Below are 23,236 nucleotides of genomic sequence, written 5' to 3' on the forward strand. Positions count from 1 at the left end.
GTGTAAGCATCGAGGAAAAAGCTGTTAAGGATCCCGAGTTACTGGTTGTGCTTCGTTCAGTCGATGTTAAGTGGTCCCGCCCTCAGCACTGTTCTGTCGGAGCTAGCTTACGCGCCCGCACTCGCTCCTCCGGGACGCACCCTGAGGCGCCGGTCGTGCTTCCCCAGTGGGTGGTCGCCAGGGAGCGGTTCCAGCAGGCGGCGGACCTGATCGACGCTGAGCAGCGCATGAAGAAGTCCATGTGGGGGCAGTTCTGGTCGGCGCACCAGCGCTTCTTCAAGTACCTGTGCATAGCGTCCAAGGTGAAGCGGGTCGTGCAGCTGGCTCGCGAGGAGATCAAGAACGGGAAGGTGGGTCGGGCCGCGCGGCGGGAGAGCGTTCTCCGGTTGTGTGTGTGGGGGGGGGGGGGTTCTTTCCGTCTCCTGGGTGTTGGGGCTTTCTGCTTGTCAGGCCTGTTTCTGAAGGGTAGTTGCCAAACTAGTAACGTGGTTAAACCCGTAAGAGATGGTTTTTAAAGTAATGGAAGCAGTGCCTGGTCATAAAGAATTTTGATAGCTCAAAAAATGTAAAAAAGTAAACATGACCATATTTTTTCAAGGTTTTGTTTACTTATTTTTAGAGAGGGGAAGAGAAGGCGACAGAGAGGGAGAGAAACACCAGTGTGTGGTTGCCTCTCATGAGTCCCCACCAGGGACCTGGCCCCCAACCCAGGCCTGTGCCCTGACTGGGAACCGAATTGGTGACCCTTTGGTCCGCAGGCCGGCCGGCGCTCAGTCCACTGAGCCACACCAGCCAGGGCACATGACTGTATTTTGGTCATACACAGGTAAAACCAGCGATAACATGCGGGGAGATAGGTATGTGATATGTGATATATATACATATTTTAAGAGGGATTGGAACAGAGCAGGGGAGAGAGAGACATTGATGTTGTTTTGCTTATTCACGCATTCATTGGTTGCTTCTCACCGTGCCCGTGTCAGGATCGAACCCAAAACCTTAGTTTATTGGGCCAACGCTCTAACCAACAGAGAGCTACCTGGCCAGGGCATGGATATGTACTTCTCAAGGTTTTTTATTTTTCTTTTCGATGAGTGTGTCTCTACTTGAAGCACACAGAAACGGGGGCAGGGGCTGCAGCCACGTCCATGCTGTGATCCCGTTTTCCTAGCTAAGTTTGCACACAAAGCATCTCTCAAATATACCTGGTCTAAGTGAGCACACCTGCACAATGATGGTCATTTTTATTTGAAATCTTTTTTTTAAATATTTAAAATGTCTTTAAATAGCCACATGCACGTGTTTGTGTATAAGTGCCACATAAAATTGTGTGTCATTTTCTTCTTCCCCAGTGCGTGGTCATCGGCCTGCAGTCGACAGGAGAAGCCAGGACCCTAGAGGCCTTGGAAGAGGGTGGCGGGGAGCTGAATGACTTCGTTTCAACTGCCAAGTAATGTGTTCTGGTTTTGAGTGTTTGCTGAGTGATTTTCCACCTTCTTTATCTCATGGAACACATAAACTAATTACTAGAATTTCGCAGTATACCAAAAACTATTATACAAGGGGGGACCCAAATAAACCCATAATTTATTTATAAATAATTGTGTATTTACCACGTTTAAATTTCAGTCACCTTGAAAGTACTCTCCATTTGGTACGATACACCTACTGAGAACCCCCCCCCCCAAAACAGTTTTTGAACTCGTGGAGTTTGATGCTTTTTAGTGCTTTGCTGTTTGTTTCTCTTCCACACCTCTGAGGGCTTTTTTCATTGGGGAGGAGGAATTTCTCAGAGTGGGATGGGGTGAATAGGGACGTGGGGCATTGGGGCATGTTGTTTTTGTTTAAAAACTGCTGAACATTCAGCACCGTGTGGGTGGGTGTGCACATAAGTCACCTACCATGAAATGGACTTCAAAAAAAATTCGCTGAATCCGAATGCAGCCTCTCACAACAACGCCAGCTGGTGCACTGATGCAAATGGGTTCCTAAAACACTCAATAGGGAACCCTGTACTGCAAGGGGACCCGCTCTCCAGAGGACAATTCCAGGATATTTTTGGGTCCCCCCATAGTATTTTTTCTTGATCTGACAAAAATATGTATAATTTTGATTCATTTGCGCAGGACACCTATTGTTGTGTCGCCTGTTGTCATTTTTTTGTTTGGCAGTCTAAGGGAAAAGGAGTTCATGCCCCTGATGAAATAGTCAGGTATTGCGCATTTTAAAATTTTTTGTGGCACCTTGGTTGAAAATCCCTGACTTGGATTAGTTTAAATGTTGGCATTTCCTGGAGGCAAAATATTTTGATTCATCTATATTCTCTTTTTAAGTTTTTCTGATGTTAGTTTTTCCGTTCTGTGTGGACACGTAAGTGTGTCTGCTGGAGACCACAGCAGCGCTGAGATGCGGGGCGTCCTGACAGTGGTGTCCTCGGGGTCTGCGCCGAGGGGGGCTCGGGGTCTGTCTGCCCTGCGCCTCGTGGGCGGGCACCTGTGACAGCTGGGCCTCGGGCCCGTGTCAGGGTCACGCTTGTGCATTGGGGATCACAGCTTCAGTGATTGTGAAACCGCTGACAGACAAGTTTACTTTGCCTCAGTTTAGTGAGCTCTAATGTTTGCAAGCAGTCATAAGACAGTAAAAAATGAGTTCTTAAAAAAATTTTGGTATTGTTTTTCTGTTTGTTTGCATCGCCTGTTGTAATTCTGGTAGTAAAATTAGCAAAATGATTTTCCGCCATACTATGTCTTCCCTTAGGGAATACATTCAAGTGGCTCCGTTTAAGATACAAATAAAAACTGCTTTTAAAAGCTAAACAGGCCCCTGCTAATCTGTGCTTTTCTGTCCTTGTGAGCCTAGCACTGCCGCACCTAACGTGATAGCCACTAGGCACATGGGGCGACTGAGCCGCTTGTGGGAGCGCTGTGAGCACAGTAACACGCGCAGCAGGGCTCAGAGACTGCAGGCGAAACAGCGTGAGACAGCGCCCTGACCACACGCCGAAGCAACCTGAGCTACCTACAGCGTTGTTAAAACGGTGTCAGCGGTTTACTTTTTAATACGGAGCTACTAAAGAGTGTGCGAGCTGCCTATGTGGCTCAGCTTACGTTATATTGCACTTTCCCTTTGATTATTAAAGTTCATTTGAGTTGGATAATCAACATTTTGTAAGATTGAGCAAAGCACTGATTTTTAAGAAGTATCGTAGTGAGGTTTTATACGTAACAAGTTACTTACAAACTGAGCCGCTCCCATCCCTCTCCCCCTCCCCCCGCAAACAGAGGGGTGCTGCAGTCGCTCATCGAGAAGCACTTCCCCGCCCCGGACAGGAAGAAGCTCTACAGTCTGCTGGGGATCGACCTCACGGCGCCGAGCAACAGCAGCTCGCCGCGAGATAGTCCTTGTAAAGAAAAGAAAATAAAGAAGCGCAAAGGTGGGTGGTGGTTGGTTTGTTTACGTTGTTGAAAATAGCATAGATTTGAGCACTTTGAAGGTGATTTACCTCCGGACTCGACTGCCTGCCCTGAACCGGCGAGCGGCTGCGTGTCTTCACCGTTGCCCGTGCAATTCCGAGTGCACGAGAAGGCCGTCTCGAGTCCGAGCTGGAGACGTTCGAATGGTGCAGGGCACGGTGTTGAACACCAGCCACACGAGGCATCCACGTGAAAGAGCGGGTCTTCGTTTTTCAGCTTTTTTTAAAATTATGTTTTAAAAGACTTACCTGTTTTCAGAGAGAGAGAGGGGTAAGAAGGGAGAAAGAAAGGGAGAGAAACATCTGTTGGTTACCTCTCGCTTGCTCCCAACTGGGACCTGGCCCACAACCCAGGCCTGTGCCCTGACCCGGAATGGAAGGGGTGCCCTGTCCGTTCACGGGTCGGCCAGCACTCAGTCCACGGAGCCGTACCCGCCACCAGTGGTTTTCAGTGTTGCAAACAGGAACTCAAGGCACAGGAGGACGGAGGGGTTGCGGAGTTTTCCCTGTTCGTACAGCCAGTGGTGGGGTACGTGGGAACCCAAACCCGGGCCTTCCTGTCGTCAGCCCGCGTTCCCGTGTGTCTTCACATCCTTGTCAGAGAGGCCGCTGCTCGTCTGTTTTCTCATCCCCAGGAGTGCACTGGCCCACGTGTGTTAGACCTTCCATAGCAGCTCAGACTGCGGTTTGTGCGCAGGTGCTTACTGCGTCTGAGAGGCTAGCTTTTCAGCCTGTCTCTGTTCATAGTGAGGATGACACCGTGAGGCGCGTGGTGCAGTGTGCTGTAAACCCAGTGCGCGGCGCTTGGGCCTGAGTTCGTTCATTCTAAGAAGGACGTTGTTCACACTTTCCATACGCCCGGAACTGGGTGGTGGTTATAGTATAGCCGGCAGTGTTTTTTTGTTGTTTTTTTTTTTAACCTTATTGGCACAAAAAGTAATGTCTTAGGATTAGTGGCATCTTAAATATGTGAACTTTAAAAAAAAAAAAAAGATTTTATTTATTTTTAGAGAGATGGGAAGGGAGGAAGAAAGACCAGGAGAGAAACATCCATGTGTGGTTGCCTCTCGCAACCCCCCCTGCTGGGCACCTGGCCTGCATCCCAGGAATGTGCCCTGACTGGGAATTGAACCTGTGACCCTTTGGTTCGCAGGCCAGCACTTAATCCACTGAGCCACACCGGACAGGGCTAGAAATGCAGTTTTATCCATTTTTTGTGCAGTTGACCCTTGAACAACACAAGAATGCAGGTCTCCAACTTCCTGTGCAGTCAAAGCCTCTGCCCCTTTTGAATCCCCCGAAACCTAACTACTAAAGAGCCTGTCTTTACATTGGATTTATTGAGGTGACACTGGTTCATAAGATCACAGGTTTCAGGGGAGCGATCCTGTAACACCTCATGTGCGTGTTGTGCTGTGTGTTCACCAACCCAGTCGAGTCCTCTTCCATCACCGTGTATCCCCGCTTTCCCGCGCTCTCGCTTCCCCACCCGCTTCCCTCGGGCAGTCCCCCTGCTGGACAGGAGGTCGGCTTGCTCTCGGGTTTTGCCTGGCCCCTTGGCCCACGCCCAGCCCCTCCTCCCTCCCTCTGGCAGCTGTCAGTCTGTTCTCCGTGTGCCCTGTTGTCGGTTGGAAGCCCGTCGGTAACAGAGTCAGTAAACACACGTTTTCTGTGCCGTGTGTATTATATACTGTGTTCTGACAGTAAACTAAGCTAGAGAAAAAGAAATGTTATTCAAGTCGTAGAAAGAGAAAATACATTTACAGTAATTATTGAGAAAAATCTGCGTGTAAGTGGGCCCGAGTAGTTCAAACCCATGCTGTTAGGGTCAGCTGTATTCCATAAAATCATCTTTTTTTTTTTGAGGTTCTTTTTTCACAGGTTTTTTGTTTTTGTTTTAAATATGCTCGCCCAAGGACATATTTATTGATATTTTTAAAGTATTCTGCAAAACTCTATAATTGGTTAGATCTTGTCTCTCAGCCTGATAGTTAAACTGTGACGGTGGCAGAGATCCTGATTGTTCGATTTCTTCTGAATTTATTTTGAAACTGGCACACTTGGAGGCAGTTTTGAGTTTGTATTTATGTCTTTAATTTCTTCAGAATAATTGAACGTGACCCAACTTCTATGAAAGTTCAAAATGTTAGCGCTTATTTGTGAATTTTACTTGTTGTTGCATACTTACATAAATGCTGTCCTCCTGCCGGTCTCCTTTGAACCAACTGAGGAGCTCGCGGTCCCTTCCCGGGTCCTAGAGCCCTGGGTGCGCCGGCCTGAGTGACCTTCCGGGGCCCTAGAGCCCTGCGCTGGGCTGACTCTCTCGTTCCCCCGGGCTCCGCGGGCAGGTGAGGAGACGCCGCGAGAAGCCAAGAAGGCGCGGAGAGCGGGCGGCCTGACTGGGAGCAGCTCCGACGACAGCGCGAGCGAGTCCGACGCCTCCGACCGCGAGGAGAGTGACTACGAGAGCTCCAAAAACATGAGCTCGGGGGACGACGACGACTTCAACCCCTTCCGGGACGAGTCCAGTGAGGACGACGAGGACGGTGAGCAGCAGGCCCAGCAGCCCGCGAGGGGGGGACGGGGGAGACGGGGGGGGGGGGGACGGGGGGCGGCTGCTTCTGTGCATTCTCAGGTGCTTCCTCTTCCGCGACGTGCAGGTTGTTACACGGGTTGCAGCCTCTGGTCTGTCTGACGGAGGCTGTGCTCGCTCGGGGAGGTGACGCCCTCGGGGCAGCGCAGGGACTTCCGACCTCATCAGACCCCCGACTGCACTGGGTGTCCCTCGCGGCGTGCGGGCGGAGCGGGCCACGGGGTCGGCGGGCAGTTGCAGGCTACCAGCCAGCAATACAGAGAAATCCAGTAATTGTTTCCCTTTGATGGTTCTCTGCTTGTTTCAACAAATGGTCCGACATAGCTTTTCTTACCTTTCAGATCCTTGGTTAATCAGAAAAGACCACAAGAAAAACAAAGACAAAAAAAGAAAGAAGAGCATAGATCCAGATTCCATTCAAAGTGCCTTACTAGCATCAGGTCTTGGCTCTAAGCGACCCAGTTTCTCGTCCACACCGGTGATCTCGCCTGCTCCCAACAGCGCGCCAGGTACCCGTGGGCACGCTTCCTTGTCCACGAGATGTGCTCTTACACGGAATGAGCGAGCTCCGTACCGGTTTGTAACCAGTGTGTCTTTATCTAGCTAACAGTAACACCAACAGTAACAACAGCCTCGTAACAAGTCAGGATGCCGTGGAAAGGGCCCAGCAGATGAAGAAGGACCTACTCGACAAACTAGAAAAATTAGCCGAGGACCTGCCCCCCAACACCCTGGATGAACTTATTGACGAACTGGGCGGCCCCGAGAACGTTGCTGAGGTAAACAGGACTTCAGCAGGGGTGTGTCTTGTTCTGCTCGTTTTTGCTGTTTGTGAAACCCTGTAGAGTGAGCGGTGTTTTGGGTATCCCATAAGGGTCTGTCTAGTTTACTCTCGGATCTCAGCAGCCTTGCTCTGCTCCAGTCCTCGTCCCAGAGCCCTGGGTATCCGAGTGTCTGCTCCGAGACGCTTGTGTCAGTCCCTGCACCTGCCAGGTGGCCGCTGGGGCTGTTGCCACACGTCTGCTGCCTTCACTGGCACCGGAACTTTCCAGAACCAGGGACCATGTTGCGGTGCCCGTCTCCTGCGGTGCCTGGCACAGCGCAGGTGCACGGGGCGCGTCGGCCCTTCAGCCGCACTGGGTCCCCCAGTGAGGGCCCGGGGCCGAGGCCCCGGCACCGTGGAGGTAAGGGCACCATCCATCTGGCTCTGCAGATGACTGGCCGCAAGGGGAGGGTCGTGAGCAACGATGACGGAAGCATTTCCTACGAGTCAAGATCTGAACTTGATGTCCCTGTGGAAATACTAAATATCACGGAGAAACAAAGGTTTATGGATGGAGATAAGGTATGCCTTTCTGGGATTCCCCCCACCCCCACCTTTTTTTGGGGGGGGGTGCTTTTTAATTTTTTGAAGATCGTATTTATTTTTAGACAGAGGGGAAGGGAGGGAGAAAGAGAAGGAGAGAAACATCGATGTGTGGATGCTTCTTCCATGCACCTCCCTGCCCCCAGGGGACCTGGCCCACAACCAAGGCACGTGCCCTGACTGGGAATCGAACTGGTGCCCTTTCAGTTCACAGGCCGGCTCTTGATCCACTGAGCTCTACCAGCCAGGGCTGGACATTCTTCGATGATAAGAACATTGCCCGTACTTTCAGACCTTTAAATTAGTCTTTGGAAGGTTCTTTTTCTTTTAATATAAATTACACCTGTCGAATGTTGCATTCTATATTTTGAAATAATTACACACAACCACTGAACACTTACATACTTTATTTTCTCCTAAGATGAACGTAATAAGTGTTCTGTGCTGTGCACAGAATTCGATGTGGTTCGTGGTGGCTTCGGAGGGCTTTGCAGTCTTGAACCCGAGCAACTGTTAGAATGCTGCATTCTCTCGGTCACCCTAGGGGCCGTGTGTGATGCCACCCCCCGCCCCGTCTGATTCTGCATCTGGGCGTGTGTGCAGTGGGCCCGGGGGACCAGGGTCCTTTGGCTTGGTTGCTGCTGTTGTTGCCCAGTCGTGTTGTGTTAGCTTTGTGGGCTCTGGGTGACTTGGGGTTGAGACTCCTTGCTCAGCGCTCAGTTCTTCTCCTTCTGTCGAGTTGGAGTTGCTCTGAGTATTTGCTGATGAGGTTTTTAAAAAACAGGCAGCACCACTCAGTGCCGTGTCGCAGTCTGCATGGGGGGGGGGGGGGGGGGGAGGAAATCACCTGTGTCTACCTGCAGTTTGCATTGATTTTTCTGCTTTGCAACTAGGAAGTAGATGACAGAGTTGTCAAAATTGTGTTTCAAATATATTTAAAAGCTCACGTTATATATTATACAGGATCTAAATAGACGTGGTATCTGTTATTTTGTCTTTGTTTCATGAGTTTGCCCCTGTGCATTAGGAATTGTGTTCACTGGAGCTAATTTTGGCTATTAGGTGCCAGAAAACCCAGTCGTACCGACTTAGTCAAGGCGGAAGGTCGTTCTCTCCTGTGCACGTTGTCCTGAGTGGCAGACGGCCGGCGTGGCGGCTTGGAGAGGAGGCCTTTTCTGTCTCGTGCTTTAATGTGCGGGTCGCCGTTTCCAAGTCTCCCCCGATGAGACGGCTGTTTGAGAGTCCTTCATTACACTCTGCAGCTCGGCCAGCAGGGAGGAGAGGCGAGGGGAAGGGCGTGTTGTCCATTTTAAGGACCTTTTCTGAACCTTGTTCACATCACTACGACCTGCTGGCTGGAGTGTGTCCACCGTAATCTGCGAGGGAGACTGGGAAACGTAATCCTGATTCTGGGCAGCTGTGCATTCAGCTGAAACTGGGGGCTCGTAATTTAGGAAGAAGAGAAGAGTGGCCGGCGCAGACCCCCAGTCTTTGACCTAAGGACTTTTGTCAGGGTGCATCTGTGTTTGTCTTTGTGCAGAGACAATCTTTTCCCTCTTACGTTTGGTACAGAACATTGCCATCATATCAGAAGCTGCCAGCTCAGGCATCTCGCTGCAAGCGGACCGGAGGGCCAAAAACCAAAGGCGAAGGGTCCACATGACGCTGGAGCTGCCCTGGAGCGCCGACAGGGCGATCCAGCAGTTCGGTGAGTCCCCGCGCCGAGTTTCCCCCGCGGGCGGGGGCGCCCTTGGGCAGCCGTGCACGTCCGAGTCTGTGACTGACGTCAGATGCCCCAAAACTGGACAGATGCAGGTTCTGGAGGTGCTTCTGGTGTGCGTGTGCCTCACAGTGGCGAGTCCTTCGTGGACTCAGACCTGTATCTGGAAACGGAAACAGGCGGCAGTGGGCTTCCACAGGGCTTGTGCCGGAACAGGGCTCTCAGGCACCCTCGTCACAGACCCGCGTGGGGTGCACTCACGTCCTTTTCAGCCCTGGGGGCCTTCTCGGGGGGCCCGGCACTGGTCCCTCCCTCCCGTCTCCATGCTCCTGGTACCCTGTGATCGCGCACAAGACTTGGGAGAGAGTCCAAAGGAGATGTGTGCGTCAGCGACACCATGGTTCACTGCAGCGGGGTAGCAACAATACATGCATGTGGCGTTGGCCGGTCTTGTGTTTTTCCTCTTGTTTCAGGGTGTCTGGATACCGTCTTCGTGTTAAATTCTAGGAACTGATCTCAGAATTCTCTCTGGTGAACACAGGCTGATTTTTTGTCAATGTTGTTACAGGACGAACTCACAGATCAAACCAAGTCACTGCGCCCGAATATGTCTTTCTGATTTCTGAACTGGCAGGAGAACAAAGATTCGCATCTATTGTTGCTAAAAGACTTGAGAGTTTGGTGAGTCGCCGAGCTGTGTGGCTGTGTGTGCAGGACGGTGGGGGGGCGCCTGGCTTCTGTCTCCTTGACTGGAGGCCCTGTGTTTCGGCAGGGGGCACTCACTCACGGCGACCGGAGAGCGACAGAGTCCAGAGACCTGAGCAGGTTCAACTTCGATAATAAGGTACAGCTCGGATTTCAGCTTCTCCGAAACCGTGTGGGGCCCGTTTACAATTGGAAACCGCCTCCTCGTAGGGTTTTGCTGTAAAATTGTGGTTCCCCATACCCAGTCAGACAGGGTTTCACGTATCAGTTGGGTCTTTAGGGATCAACTCCGCAGTACAGTCTTACTGCTGTTGGAAAATGGGACTAGAATACATTTTGTGAATGAATCAGGTGTGAGTTCCTGGAAGTGAAGTTACTCACTGAATGCTGTGTGCAAAGGTGTAAATTAAGCAAGCACTCAGTACAAAATATGTGTAAAGATAATTTAGTCCTATTGTTTTTGAATCTTTGTTATAATAATTGTTTTTATACTGTTCAGTTGGTCATATGATTGAATAGTACCCAAATGTTAAAACTGGTTTTGTTTTTGGTTTTATTGCAGTATGGAAGAAATGCATTAGAAATTGTCATGAAATCCATTGTAAACCTAGATTCTCCTATGGTATCACCACCTCCAGACTACCCTGGAGAATTCTTTAAAGGTAACTTCTTAAAATAATCACAACAAAGGGAAATGAGTACTGGTAGTGGTATTAAAATTCATTTGAATGTGTAGTGTTGCTTTAGTTTTTAGTTTTCTTTGACCATCCATTGCATAAAATTCAGAAATTAAAGGTTAGTAGACACCTGTGTTGACCAATTACAATATGCAATACATCTATTAAATTCCATTCAAATGAAGTGCTTTAGCCCTTGACAGTATACTGCATGTTACGACTAGATTAATAAAGGAAAGTCATTTTGTTAGATAAATTTTCAAAAATTTTTAAATTGATTTTGGAGGACAAGAGGGAGCTAAAGAGAAATCAATTTGTTGGTCCACTCATTGTTGCATTCGTGGCCTGATTCTTGTATGTGCCCTGACCGGGAATCAAACCTGCAACGTTGGTGTCTCGTGACGATGATCTAACCAATTGAGCTACCCAGCCAGGACTCAGAGTTTTTTCTTTAATTGTAGTATTTTCCATGCGAGCAGCTGTTAACTTTTGCCTCACCCTCTACTGGTAATTTTGGGGGATAAAATGAGTTCTCAAAAGGAGGAGGTTTTGTAGAGACCCTTTGCCCCGTAATGGTTACCATAGAATCCAAGCAGTTTCGAGTGTGCAGCAGAGGGCTCGCTTGCCACACGGAAGCGTGAATAAGATGTCTCCGTGCCTCCTCTTGATTCTTTCCTCTCGCTTGTTTCATAAGATGCGGGCATTATTTGTTAAAGCTCCACAAACTGCCCTCTGAATAATGCGACTCAGAAAATGCTGACTACACACACGTTGCTTTGGGGGGCGTCACCTTGTGAACACTGGTGGGTCACGTGTAGGAAGGAAGCCTGTTTCTGTCCTTATTTACACAGTTATGTAAGGTGGTATTCTGCTGCATGTTCAGAATGGTGTAAATTCCATGGGTGACAGCTGCGTGGCCAGGGATCTTCACTGCCAAAGAGTGCTTTTGGAAAGATGAGCCGTTTTTATGAAATAACAAAGCGCATTGTGAGGCCTGAGTCAGATGTTGGAGTGCCTGGGGGCCTGTGGGGACTGCGGGTTCCACTTAGTTCAGCTGATACGAGCTGTGGGAGATACATGGGCTGTCCTGTTCTTTTTCTTTTTGTTTTTAGATTTTATTTTAAAAGGAGGGGGAAAGGGAGAGAAGTATCGATCAATTGCCTCTTGCATGCGCCCCGTGGGGACATGGCCAGCAGTCAAACCGGAGAGACCTTTTGGTTGCAGGCTGGGGCTCAACCCGCTGAGCCACTGCTGCCGGTGCTGGGCTGCCGGTGCCGGAGCCCGGTCTGCTCTGGTCGGCCAGGTGGCAGCGGACTGGGCTGTCAGGTTTTCACGGGTTTGCTTTCTTCCAGATGTCCGACAGGGACTGATAGGAGTCGGCCTGATCAATGTGGAGGACCGCTCGGGAATCCTCACTCTGGATAAAGGTAACGGGGCTGGCTGCACTCTCGCGCAGCTGGTGCTGTGTCGGTGAGGCCCGTGTTGTCCTTTACGCCTTTGTCAGCCTGAGGTCCCGGTTCTCCACCCCTTCTTACCGAGCGCTCCCAGAGCACCCTGGGTGGCTTCTTTCTGGTCTGGTTACCGAGAGAGGTTCGCCTTCCGTCTGAAGAGCGGCAGTGCTCGCCGCGGTGGCCCATACGGTCGGCTGTGGCGCACGTATTTATTTATTTACTTATCGTTCAAAGATGTTATTTGTTTTTAGAGAGAGGGGAGGGGGGAGGAAGAGAGGCAGAGAAACATCAGTGTGTGGTTGCCTCTCGCACGCCCCTACTAGGGGCCTGGTTTGCAACCCAGGCGTGTGCCCCGACTGGGAATCACTGAGCCCTGCCCTCCAGGGCTACTTACATATTTTTAAATAGATTTTATTTATTTTTAGAGAAGGGGAAGGAGGGAGAAAAAGGGAGAGAAACATCAATTTGAGAGAGGAGCATCAGTTGGTTGTTTCTCGCATGCCCTGGACTGGGGACCTGGCCTGCAACATTCTGCTTTGAGACAGTGCCCGACCCACGGAGTGATACTGGTCAGGGCAGCTGTGAAGCTTTTAAAAAAAGTGAAATCCAGGCTGGAGCTCAGACAGTGGGTTACCTTTCAAAGTTCCAAAACATTCTAATTGTGCAGCCAGACCTGAGCTTCACCGACTTGTAGCATTCGAAACTGGACTAGCGGAGACTTAATGCTGGAGAACAGACATGCTCACGTCAGACTGAGTTCAGTCGCAGGAGCTGGAGGTGCAGAAGCCCGGCCCACCAGGCCCTGGAGCGCGTGCTGTGGGCGAGCTGAGCGCTGGAGGCGGACGTGGTCAGACGGGGGCTGTTCTGGGAGCAGCGCCCAAGTTGGGGCGGAAGACTTCACAGGAGCAAGGGAGGCTTTGGACTAAGCTTTGATGGACACAGTTCAATTGCCCATTGTGCCCATTAAGCCTTTCATGTAACCTCGTCGTTGCAGATTACAACAACATCGGGAAATTCTTAAACAGGATCTTGGGCATGGAGGTGCATCAGCAGAACGCGCTCTTCCAGTACTTTGCAGACACGCTCACCGCCGTCGTGCAGAATGCCAAAAAAAACGGAAGATACGACATGGGGATCTTAGGTGAGTGGGAAGCTTTTTAGCCATCACGTGTATTCCTATTAAAATGTTCTTTTTACATTCATGTGTTGCTTTTTCTTATTCAAGATCTTGGCTCTGGAGATGAGAAAGTGAGGAAAAGTGACGTTAAGAAGTTTCTCACTCCGGGATACTCGACGTCTGGTCACGTGGAGCTGTACACAGTGAGTGTCACAGTCAGACGACGCCCGGGTGCCGTCCCCGGTGGGCGCTCATAGAAGGGAGTGGCATTTCAGTGTCGCTGTTTCTCGGACAGATTAGCGTGGAGAGGGGAATGTCCTGGGAGGAGGCCACCAGGATCTGGGCCGAGCTGACAGGACCAGACGACGGCTTCTACTTGTCCCTGCAGGTGAGACGCGTCCCCTTGAGGGCGAACCCTCCAGACACAGTTTCCACCGCCGACACCGGGGTTCTCGGCTCGTTTCGTTCCCATTTTCCAGTGGTGTTTAACTTCCCACGGTTTGGTCACTTACCTCTGTGATTGTGACTGTTCACGTGCGTAAGCTTCCATGGACTGTGTGGAGAGAGATTGGTAGATTGAGTTTTTGAGTTATTACATAGTCTTTGTAAACTTGACCTTTTTCCCCACATGTACTAATCTTGTTTAGTCCTAGTGATGCTTCATGTCTTAAAGGTTCTTTCTCAGTTATTAGTGTACTTACACTCTTTTGTTTAGTGTTTGCCTGTGGAACGAGCCAGGGAGAGGAAAATGTGGGGCCGGGGGGTGGTTACATTCTGACCTGAGCACGCACACGTGCACGCCTGGTACAGGCCCCGAGTTCCTCTGTTCTGTTCCAGACTGGGGGGTGTGGGGGTTACTCTCAGCTCTTTATCTGTGTCTTCTTTCTCCTGTACTAACACTCCGTGCCCTCGAGGGCACACACAGCGGTGAAATGTTATGGGTTCTGTGACACGGTGATCCTGAAAATAAAACTTTTTAATTACTTTTTCTTGCATATTTCTCCCATTCTCTCTCCTTAAAAATAGTCGTGTCCTTTGTGCGTTGTCAGTGCATGGCAGTGACGCGGTGCGCCCTGTAGCCGTTGTGTCTCAGCTCTGCAGGGAGTGACTCACATTCAGCCCCCCCCCCACTAGTCCTTTGGTGACACTTTCTGCGGTCGCCAAGTTTGGGGAGGCCCCTTCTGCAGCAGGCCCTCCAGGGGGCCGCCCGCGGGGGCTGGGCTCCCGGGGCTCTGCAGGCCGGGCTTGTGTCTTTGTGCCCGGGAGCCGGTCTGAGGGCCTGCAGTCTGTGGGTCTGCGGTGCCTGTGTCCTTCCCCCGAATTCCTCCTCTTCAGTGTGCTGCTGCTGGCTCTGACGGAAGTGCTGTCGAGTTTGATGGTGTTCTGATTTGCTTTTTTCTTTTTTCAAAGTTTTGTTTATTTTATTTTTAGGCAGAGGGGAAGGGAGGGAGAACCAGAGGGAGAGAAACATCAGTGTGTGGTTGCCTCTCATGTGCCCCCTGCTGGGGACCTGGCCCGTAGCCCAGGCCTGTGCCCTGACTGGGAATCGAACCAGTGATCCTTTGGTTCACAGGCCAGCACTCAGTCCACTGAGCCACACCAGCCAGGGCTGCTTTTCTTTTTTAGTTAAGGTTTTTGTTTGGGGGTTTTTCTGGCCACCATGCCCAAAATGTCCCCTCTTGAAAGTTTTGTGATCTTGCTAGAGTATATGCTGCTATTACTCATTCTTGGTCAGTATTCTTAGGGTATGTGACATACTCTTTAAATATGTGGTTTTAAATTTTCATGTGAGAAAATTTTCTGAATTCTTTTCATTTGCACAGTTTTTAGTACTCTGTTTTCGTGAATTTCTCCTTTTATCAGGACCTTTTTCTAACCATACATTAGATCTTTGTTTCTAATATGTTATTTTTTCTTATTTTGATCTTTGTTTTTTAACAGCTTTATTGAGATATAATTCATATATATACCATACAACTCATCCATTCACTGTATAGTTATATGATTTTTCATATATTACATTATTTTTTACATTGTTGTAAAGTATGTGTAAAATTTGCCATTTTAACTATAAGTGGCATTAATTATGTTCACAGTGTGTTGTACAACCATCCCCACTATTTCCAGAACTTTCCATCATCCCAAACCGAGTACACCCATTAAACAATGAGCCCCCCGCCCCTTCCCCAGAGCCCCAGGAACCTGGAGTCCACCTGCCGTCTCTGTGCGGCTCCATGTCTGAGCAGGGTCACGCGGTCTTTGTCCTTCTGCGTCTTCTCTCGCTCAGCATGGTGGGTTCACGGGTCTCCGCTCTGTGGCCTGTTGCAGAACTCCGTCCCGCTTTTGCGACTGAGTCACATCCCGGGGTGTGGACGGGCCCCTCGTGCTGTTTATGTGTAAATGTTTGCGGAGGGGCCCGTTGTAAACGGAGACCTGGTGTGCAGTCCTGCTCCCCAGAGCAGAGCATCCGTGCGGACGCCGCAGGCGGGACCAGGCCGCAGAGGACCCGTGGGGAGCCGGGGCCCCGCGTGACTCGCTGAAGAGACAGGGAGGACAGTTTCAGGGTTTGCGGGCCGCGTGTGGTCTCTGCTTGTTGTTTTCTCCCCTCGCTCCCCCCATCCCTTTCTTCCCTGTTTTGTACTGTTGGACTCCGGGGCTGCAGGCCAGGTTCGGTCCCCAGGCCTGGTTTACTGGTCCCTGACCCACGTGCGGAAGCCCTTTACCTGGATCCGGTTCCTAGTTGGGTTGGTTTGCTTGAAAATCTTACTTAGATCATTGTGGGTTCATGTGAGGTTATAAGTGATACAGAGAAGTTCCTTGTGGAACAGTTTCCCTAGTGGTAACAGCCTACAAAACTACAGTGTAATATCACAGCCAGGACGCTGATACAATTCACCAGGTTTTATCCGTATTTCTCCCTCAGATGGGATGTTAATTGGTCCACATAGCATGTTGGTTTTGTTTCTCATTTGAAATTATTGCTAGAGTTGAAAACATCGGTAGATTTCAATGAACGAGCTGATGCCCAGCCTTCTTAAGTGAAAGGGTGTGGTGACCTCCACCTGGGTTCCTTCCCGTGGGCGGCCAGGCGGCCGGGGGGCGGCCCTGGAGAGGGCGCTGCTCCAGGGAGGCGCGGCTCTTTGACGCCGACCCCCACAGCAGTCAGGGAGCCCCCTCACGGGCTCTTCCCCTCCCGCGTGTCAGCACCAGGGCATCCGAGTCCGGTCACTGCTCTCTCCTCTGCCCTGTGATGGGTGGCGGGGGCAGGGCGTGGACTGGACACCGCCAGGTCAGGTCTCGCTGGTGCTTGCTGGAAACATTGTGCTTTCGGTTTAAGTTGATCGAGCGTTTTACGTCAGCTGATTAAAAAAATGGAAAATGTAACTTTCACCTTAATCATCGTTTTTGTAGACTTTGCAGAATCACATAAATAATGTTTCGGATCATTTGAACAAGTAAAAGACTAAGGAACTTTAATATCTGTGAAAAGTAAAACAGTAAGTCTTTTAGTTTTATCAGTGTGAGAATGACCTTAAAAACTTAGTTGTTCGGCAAAATGTTCATGTTGTTGAGAGGCTTGAAAGACGCCTTTATTTTGAAACTTTGCTTTTTCCTCCAGTTTTTCTCCAGAGGTTATTGCTTAGTCATTGTTCGCTACTCTTGAAAGGAGGTACTAACTTTCCAACCACACTTTTCCTTGAGTTAAATGCAACTTCCTGTAACCCCTCCCCTGAGGGTCTCTCCCGCGAGCCCGGCTCTCAAGACGCGTGCACGGACGCTCCCCCGCTGGGCCGGCGCGTCCTCCTCGTCCGCTTGGCGCACACGCTCCCGTCGTGCGCGGCCGGCGCCTGGCTTCCCCGGCGCGGGGCACCCCCCCCCCCCCCCCCCCCCCCCGTGGCAGGTGCACCCTGCCGGGAGAGGGGCTAAGAGGACGTGGGCGATCCAAGTCGCTACTCTGGAGGCTGTGTGTCACTGTGCCTTGAAGGAGAGGAAGGTTACTGTGAGAAAGCTCAGACGGATGGCAGGGGTCGGAGAGTTTTCCTCTGCACACCCTTCGCGCCCACCGTCTGACTCCTGCCTCACGGCCCAGGGCCGTGTGTGTGGGCTGTGAGCCGGGCACTTGCGCCCCGGTGCTGGCAGAGCTCACCCGAATCAGCACCCTGGAGGCCGTCCGGGCCCCCGGCCTTCATCCCCGGCCCCCTCGGAGTCCGGTCCCACAGCCTCGCTCCGGCACTCGGCCGTGCTCGCCGTGCCGGCTCCGTGCCCACCGCACGTGTTTGACACCCCAGCGTGTGCCGCGGGGCTGGCACCGGAACCGGCGGGCCTCACCGTGCGCGGTAACCGGCTCTCACGCGTTCTCACTTCTGTCCATAGATAAGGAACAACAAGAAAACCGCCATCTTGGTTAAAGAAGTGAACCCCAAAAAGAAGCTCTTCTTAGTTTACAGACCAAATACTGGGAAACAGCTGAAATTAGAGATTTATGCTGATCTAAAGAAGAAATATAAGAAGGTATTTTTTCATTTGTATGCTCTATTTATAAGTATTCATTTTATAATAACATCAAAACTACCTCTAGAAAAACTTTAGATTTATACATAATTATTTCATATTTGATTACTAGAAAATTGTTTTCAGAAAAAAAATTTTCAAGTTTTGTTATATTAGTATCCCTGTTTTAATGTTACCTACTTTTAAGAAACCTGTTAGATTATTTGAAATAGCTTGTGCTGTCAGAAAAAAGTTTTCAGTAAAATTAGAAGTTATCTTTTTTAAGATTTTACTTATTTTTAGAGGGGGACAGCTCGATTTGAATATAAACTGCAACGATTTCTAGATGTTTTTCCTGACGTTACTCTCAGTTATTATTTTACTGTTGGTGCCACCTTCTGCCCCTCTTCTAGTCACGGTCACTAGGGGACGGTTTTCATGAGGCCAGCTCTTGGAGAAACGGCTCCTCGCGGCGGGGCCTGACGAGTGGTGCTCAGGTGCACCAGGAGTAGCAGGGGCCAGGCTCTGCGTAGATGGGGTTCGAGGCTGGCTTCGCCACCGGAGAGGCAGCCAGTTCGTGTGCCGCATGCTGATTCTGTGGTGTTTCTTCCTTCCTTTCACAGGTGGTCTCGGACGACGCCCTGGTTCACTGGCTAGACCAGTACAATTCATCTGCAGACACTTGCACTCATGCTTATTGGTTAGTATTCGGCTTTTCTCTGCGTTTCCCAAGTGCCACTGAAATGCAGTTCAACGTGCCTTCACTCTGGGGTGCTCACTCTGTGTCTGGGAGCACGCGGGCACGCTGGCCCCGGTTCCGTGCGGCCCCCTCCAGCCGTCGGGTTCCTGCTGCCGAGTGCCCTCTGGTCGTGGGGGCCCAGCTGTCGCTCTCAGGGTCAAGACTCACTTTTTCCCTCCTGCGCTCCATCCTTGTCTTCCTTTCCTTTTTTCTTTCCTCTCTCTTTTTAAAAGACTTTTCTGAGTCCCAAATCAGTTTTTTATTCTGAAGGCTAGGGGGTTTGGGGGAGTCCCCACAGGTGCCTTAGGTAGCTAGCAGCGCCGGAAAGCTGGGCCGCTGGGCCCCCGAGGCTGCCCCGTGGTCTCGGCGGCGCCACGCCCGGTGCAGTGTCTCTCTGTCAGGGCTGGGGTGGGGTGTTCTAATACCCGGAGCTCTCGGTGCTCGTCGGTGTTTTCTTACCCACCGTCTGGTCAGCGGGGTGTCCGGCCCACATCATGAAAAGAAATACACAGATGCATTTTAGCTAGGTGTTGATGTTATTTGTACTTACTGTTTTACATACATGAAGTTAGATGAATCTGCTTTGATGTGGGCAATATTTTTGTTTTTGTTTTGTGAGTAATTAATACTGTTAGAAATTATGAAGACTCTTTAAGATAAGACGTTTTAAACATTAACCTACAAATCCCTCTCTAAAAATTTGCTTTGAGTTTTAGCAAGAAAAGTGAGTGCCCTAATACTGGATATTCATTTTGAGTTAATACTGGAAAGATATTTTTATTGATAAATTATGAAAATAACTTTAACCATAAAACTTTGATGTCTTTTTTCAGGTTTCTTTATAAATTTATATGTGCTTTTATTTTTTGTTTGTTGAAGCCTTTTCCAGTTGGCTAACACTATAGAAATAAGTGGCAGGATTTTTTTTCTTCTAGGATTTTATTTATTTATTTTTAGAGAAGGGGGAAGGAAGGGAGAAAGAGGGAGGGAAACCTCGGTGTGCCAGAGAAATGTTGATCTTCCCCTCTGGTCTGTGTGCCCTGACAGGAATTGAACCAGAAACCCATGCAATATGCCCTGACCAGGAATCGAACCAGGCGACTTGGGCTTTGTGGGATAATGCCCAGCTAACTAAGCCACACTGGTCAGGGCTAGCAGGATTATTTTATAAGTTAACATCAACGTATGTAGTAATGTCCACAGTAAACTAGTGGATGTTAAAATGGAAAATGTTCAAATGGATATCGAAATTGGTAAATAAGCCATTTTACAGGTAGGCCCCAGAAGTAACTGATTTTGAAGATCAATAGTGACAGCTTACATTGGAGGGTATAGTTCAGCATGCCGAAAGCATCGCGATCTAAGAAACGGCCGGCATAGGCAGATGATGTCAGGGCGTTTTCTGACTGGAAGTGGGGTAGGCTTTGCGAGTCTTGTGTGTGCGTGTATGCGTGTCACTTACCCCCCCCCCCCCCCCATCTCTCCTAGGCGTGGCAACTGCAAAAAAGCGAGCCTGGGGCTAGTGTGTGAGATAGGCCTCCGCTGCCGCACCTACTACGTGCTGTGCGGCTCGGTGCTGAGCGTGTGGACGAAAGTCGAGGGCGTGCTCGCGTCCGTCAGCGGCACGAACGTGAAGATGCAGATAGTCCGGCTGAGGACGGAGGACGGACAGCGGATCGTAGGCAAGTCTAAGAGGGTTTTGTTTGAGCTCTGGGAAAAGACCTCTTTTTGTATTCCTTTCTTGTTAATTTAATTTTTAAAATTTATTGCTTGGAGGCATGTAGAGAAACATAGCTTTGGTGTTCTGCTTATTTATTTGTGTGCTCATTGGTTGATCCTCTCGTGTGCCCTGACCGGGTTCAGCCCGCAGTCTTGGCGTGTCCGGACACTGGCCGACCGGGCGACCGGCCCGGGCCTGTTCTTTCCTCTTGGAGTCTCACCACGTCTTCCGGCGTGGGGCAGGGCACACCGTGGGTGTCCTTGCGGCGTGGGGCAGGACTTCAGCCTTCGAGCAGACACCGCGGGGCAGGGTCCTAGGTGACCTGCGCTGCTCTTGCCGCTCGCCCCCCTCCCTCCACGGTGGCGTGCGCGCTCCCGGCCTGAAGACTCTGCTCGGCCTGGTGCCCAGGGCCGTGTGTCCGCCGTGCTACAGTTGTGGGGCCACGCTGACACCGGGGCCACGGTGTGGAGGGTGGGCTGGGCCCTGCAGGACAGGGCCAGCTGTTCCCACCACAGGGTCGGTGCTGGGCCTCCTGGGGGTCCGCCCGGTGCTCGCATGTCCCCCGCCGGGCCGTCGCTGTTCCTCGGAGCGGCCTCCCTCTGTGTCGTCAGCTGCAGGTGGGTGCCCGTGGCCGGGGTCAACCCACGGACATTGTTTTGACCCTCAAGTACTTTTGGTTGCAAGATTTCATTTAAATTAGAGTCCAACGTTTACAATTCAAAAGCTTGAATTTTAATCGTCTTTAAAAACACACACTCGACAGCTACTCTGGAACGAACTTGACCTTCTGTTTCTCCACCAAGAAGATACAAAGATGCACGTGTACGCTCGGGTGTTTGTGGGCGCCGCCGCCGAGGAACTGGGTTTCTCCTGAGAGCCGTTTCAGTCGTTAGGTGTTTGTTTCTGTTTGTGTGGGGCCTCGTCTGTTACACTCACGTCTCGTGTGGAATTTGCCGTGCGGTGTAACATGCCGTGTGGTTGCGCCTGGTGCAGCCTGTAAAAGTCTCGTTTCTGACGGCAGGTTTGATCATCCCTGCAAACTGTGTGGCTCCTCTCGTCAACCTCCTCTCCACCTCAGACCAGTCGCAGCAGCTCGCGGTCCAGCAGAAGCAGCTCTGGCAGCAGCGCCACCCCCAGAGCATCGCCAGCTTGAGCAGCACTTAAGAACAGACAGGTCTCCACATGGATGTATCTGAAGTGCTGTCGAAGCATATCATTTGCATAAAAATCAGGGACAGTTTCCAAAGAATTATAATTTTTTTCAGTTGTGCTCTCTCTAGTTAAATTTTTTGGGAAGGAGGACAGACCTGGAATACACGGCAGGACTGAACCCCGCCGGCGCCGGCGGTGGCACATGTGTCTTTCCTTCGCTTTGCCTGTGGCACTTCCCGCACACTCGTCTGTGGGGGAGCAGCGGGGAGGGGGGGTGCGCGTGCGTGTGTCCGTCCGTCTGTCTGTCTGTGCGTCTGGTGATGGCTGCGAACCACGGTTGGCGTAAAAAACGCTTGGAACTTCCCCAACTGGCTTTACTTAACGTCCCACAGTGCTCAGGGTCAGTGCAGGGCGCCCCCGCCGTTGCCGGGGCGCGTCCCCCCGGGTGCACGCGTCCGGGTCTGTGAGTGCAGAGAACACGTATCGGTTCCTTTTCCCCGCTTACTGAACACTAGGTCATTACAGCATGCGATGAAAGGTTGCACACCGCGCATTCAGGTTCTTTTCCAGTTTCTGTTCTGACAGTGCATGTTTCCAAGAGCATGCGTAAACAAGACTTAACACAGATGTGACGTGCCGGAGAGAAACATTCGTAGGTGTAGAGCATCGGTCACTGCATTTTTATAACGTTTATACCTGGGTATTGCTTCTACCCTGTGACCCCGCCCCCCGCCCCCCATTCTCCCCGCCCCAGGTTTCTTGTTAAGGTGATAAGTACAAACTTTTTTTTGTGATAAAACTCTTAAAAGTTCATTTTAATGTGTTAATAGTATTCCTAATGAGTGCTGCAGAAATGGCTACAAGCCTGCTTTTCTCAAAGTTCCATTTTCCTTAACTTAAGGTAGTTTTAGAAAGGAGGACAACTTGGCTTCCATCTCGCAAACCATCTTTTTTTTACTTCGTATCTTAATTTGTTGGCCACTCACGAAAAGGAAACCTTACTTGAGCTGTAAAGTAGACGAGGAGACACTTGAGGCTTCTGCTGTATGTTTATTTCTTGTTATTGTTACCCAGTAACTTGAATATTGTTTAATGTGTTGTAAGACATTGTAGAGTTTATCTCAAGCTGTTAAAAATGGTAATGTACAAATGTGAATAGACACTTATCTATAATATGGGTAAGTTTCGTTTCGCCTATAATAGATGTTTTATAAACAAGTGAGGGGACAATTGGTCTTTTTGTTTCCTTTTTTTTTTTTCTTTTTCTTTTCTTTTTTTTTTTTTTTTTTTTGCACAGGTTGCACTATTGAAAAATTGAGATTGTACAAACCTGGCCGAGAGCTGCAAGATACCACCATCTTGTGGATGTTAAATAAAAAGTTACCACCCTAACCAGCAGTGGACTCGTGTTTAGGCCCTCAGCACCCCAGGGGCAGGCTGTGCCGGGGCGCCTCAGGACCCGGGCGCTGCTCCGCGTGGCCTGGCTTGGGGCCTCTGCTCGGGGTCACGTGGTGGATCTTCCAGTGCTTCTCCAGTCGACTCACTCGTGTTCCTTCGTTACCTTTCGGCTTCCCTCGGCGTCCGGGGAGGTGGACGCCGCGTGGTGATGAGCCAGGGCTTCTGCCTCTTGGGTTCTTCCGGCCTCCACCGCCGAGTCTGGCGCCCCACAGTGCGGTCGCGCCGGGTTTGGCAGAGGCTTTCTCTCTGCGGGTTCGTTCACCCCTGAGGCCTGAAGGGGCCGGCCAGCGGCCATCGCTGTTCTTGGGCGTGCTCTGCCCAGCGGATGCGACTTCTGTCCTCAGTCTAGTTCTTGCAGCTCAGGCAGCGACCCGTACGACTGTCAGCCAGTGTCCCCTGTCAGGGCCGACAGAGCCAGCTGGCGGCCAAGACCAGAGCTGTCCCGCCTGCAGCAGAACTTCCCGGGTCTTCCTGCTTTCAGACTACTGGCAACACACGGCAGGGACCTGGAGCTGGGGGAGGAAGCCTGGCGAGCCTGCCCGCCCCGGGGCAGCTGGGGGCGGAGGGGGCTCTCT

At 50.7% G+C, this 23,236-nt stretch overlaps 1 protein-coding gene across 5 annotated transcripts in view; it reads left to right on the forward strand.

The window, feature by feature from the left end:
* SBNO1 (strawberry notch homolog 1) overlaps window positions 1–22,595 on the forward strand; it is a 46,372-nt gene extending 23,777 nt beyond the window's left edge. For all 5 annotated transcript variants that reach the window (XM_028528164.2, XM_036014316.1, XM_036014314.1 and 2 more), the window contains 19 exons: window positions 168–350; window positions 1,353–1,450; window positions 3,282–3,433; window positions 5,821–6,018; window positions 6,407–6,574; window positions 6,669–6,844; window positions 7,279–7,410; window positions 9,004–9,139; window positions 9,720–9,832; window positions 9,924–9,995; window positions 10,419–10,518; window positions 11,886–11,960; window positions 12,979–13,125; window positions 13,210–13,304; window positions 13,397–13,489; window positions 17,476–17,613; window positions 18,216–18,292; window positions 19,820–20,013; window positions 21,073–22,595. In XM_028528164.2, the coding sequence (XP_028383965.1) occupies window positions 168–350; window positions 1,353–1,450; window positions 3,282–3,433; window positions 5,821–6,018; window positions 6,407–6,574; window positions 6,669–6,844; window positions 7,279–7,410; window positions 9,004–9,139; window positions 9,720–9,832; window positions 9,924–9,995; window positions 10,419–10,518; window positions 11,886–11,960; window positions 12,979–13,125; window positions 13,210–13,304; window positions 13,397–13,489; window positions 17,476–17,613; window positions 18,216–18,292; window positions 19,820–20,013; window positions 21,073–21,215 (2,490 nt within the window). In that variant the 3' untranslated portion in view covers window positions 21,216–22,595. The remainder of the gene's footprint in view (window positions 1–167; window positions 351–1,352; window positions 1,451–3,281; window positions 3,434–5,820; window positions 6,019–6,406; window positions 6,575–6,668; window positions 6,845–7,278; window positions 7,411–9,003; window positions 9,140–9,719; window positions 9,833–9,923; window positions 9,996–10,418; window positions 10,519–11,885; window positions 11,961–12,978; window positions 13,126–13,209; window positions 13,305–13,396; window positions 13,490–17,475; window positions 17,614–18,215; window positions 18,293–19,819; window positions 20,014–21,072) is intronic.
* Window positions 22,596–23,236: the final 641 nt, after the last annotated feature.

The sequence above is a fragment of the Phyllostomus discolor genome, chromosome 13 (assembly GCF_004126475.2).
Source record: "Phyllostomus discolor isolate MPI-MPIP mPhyDis1 chromosome 13, mPhyDis1.pri.v3, whole genome shotgun sequence".
NCBI classification, from domain to species: domain Eukaryota; kingdom Metazoa; phylum Chordata; class Mammalia; order Chiroptera; family Phyllostomidae; genus Phyllostomus; species Phyllostomus discolor.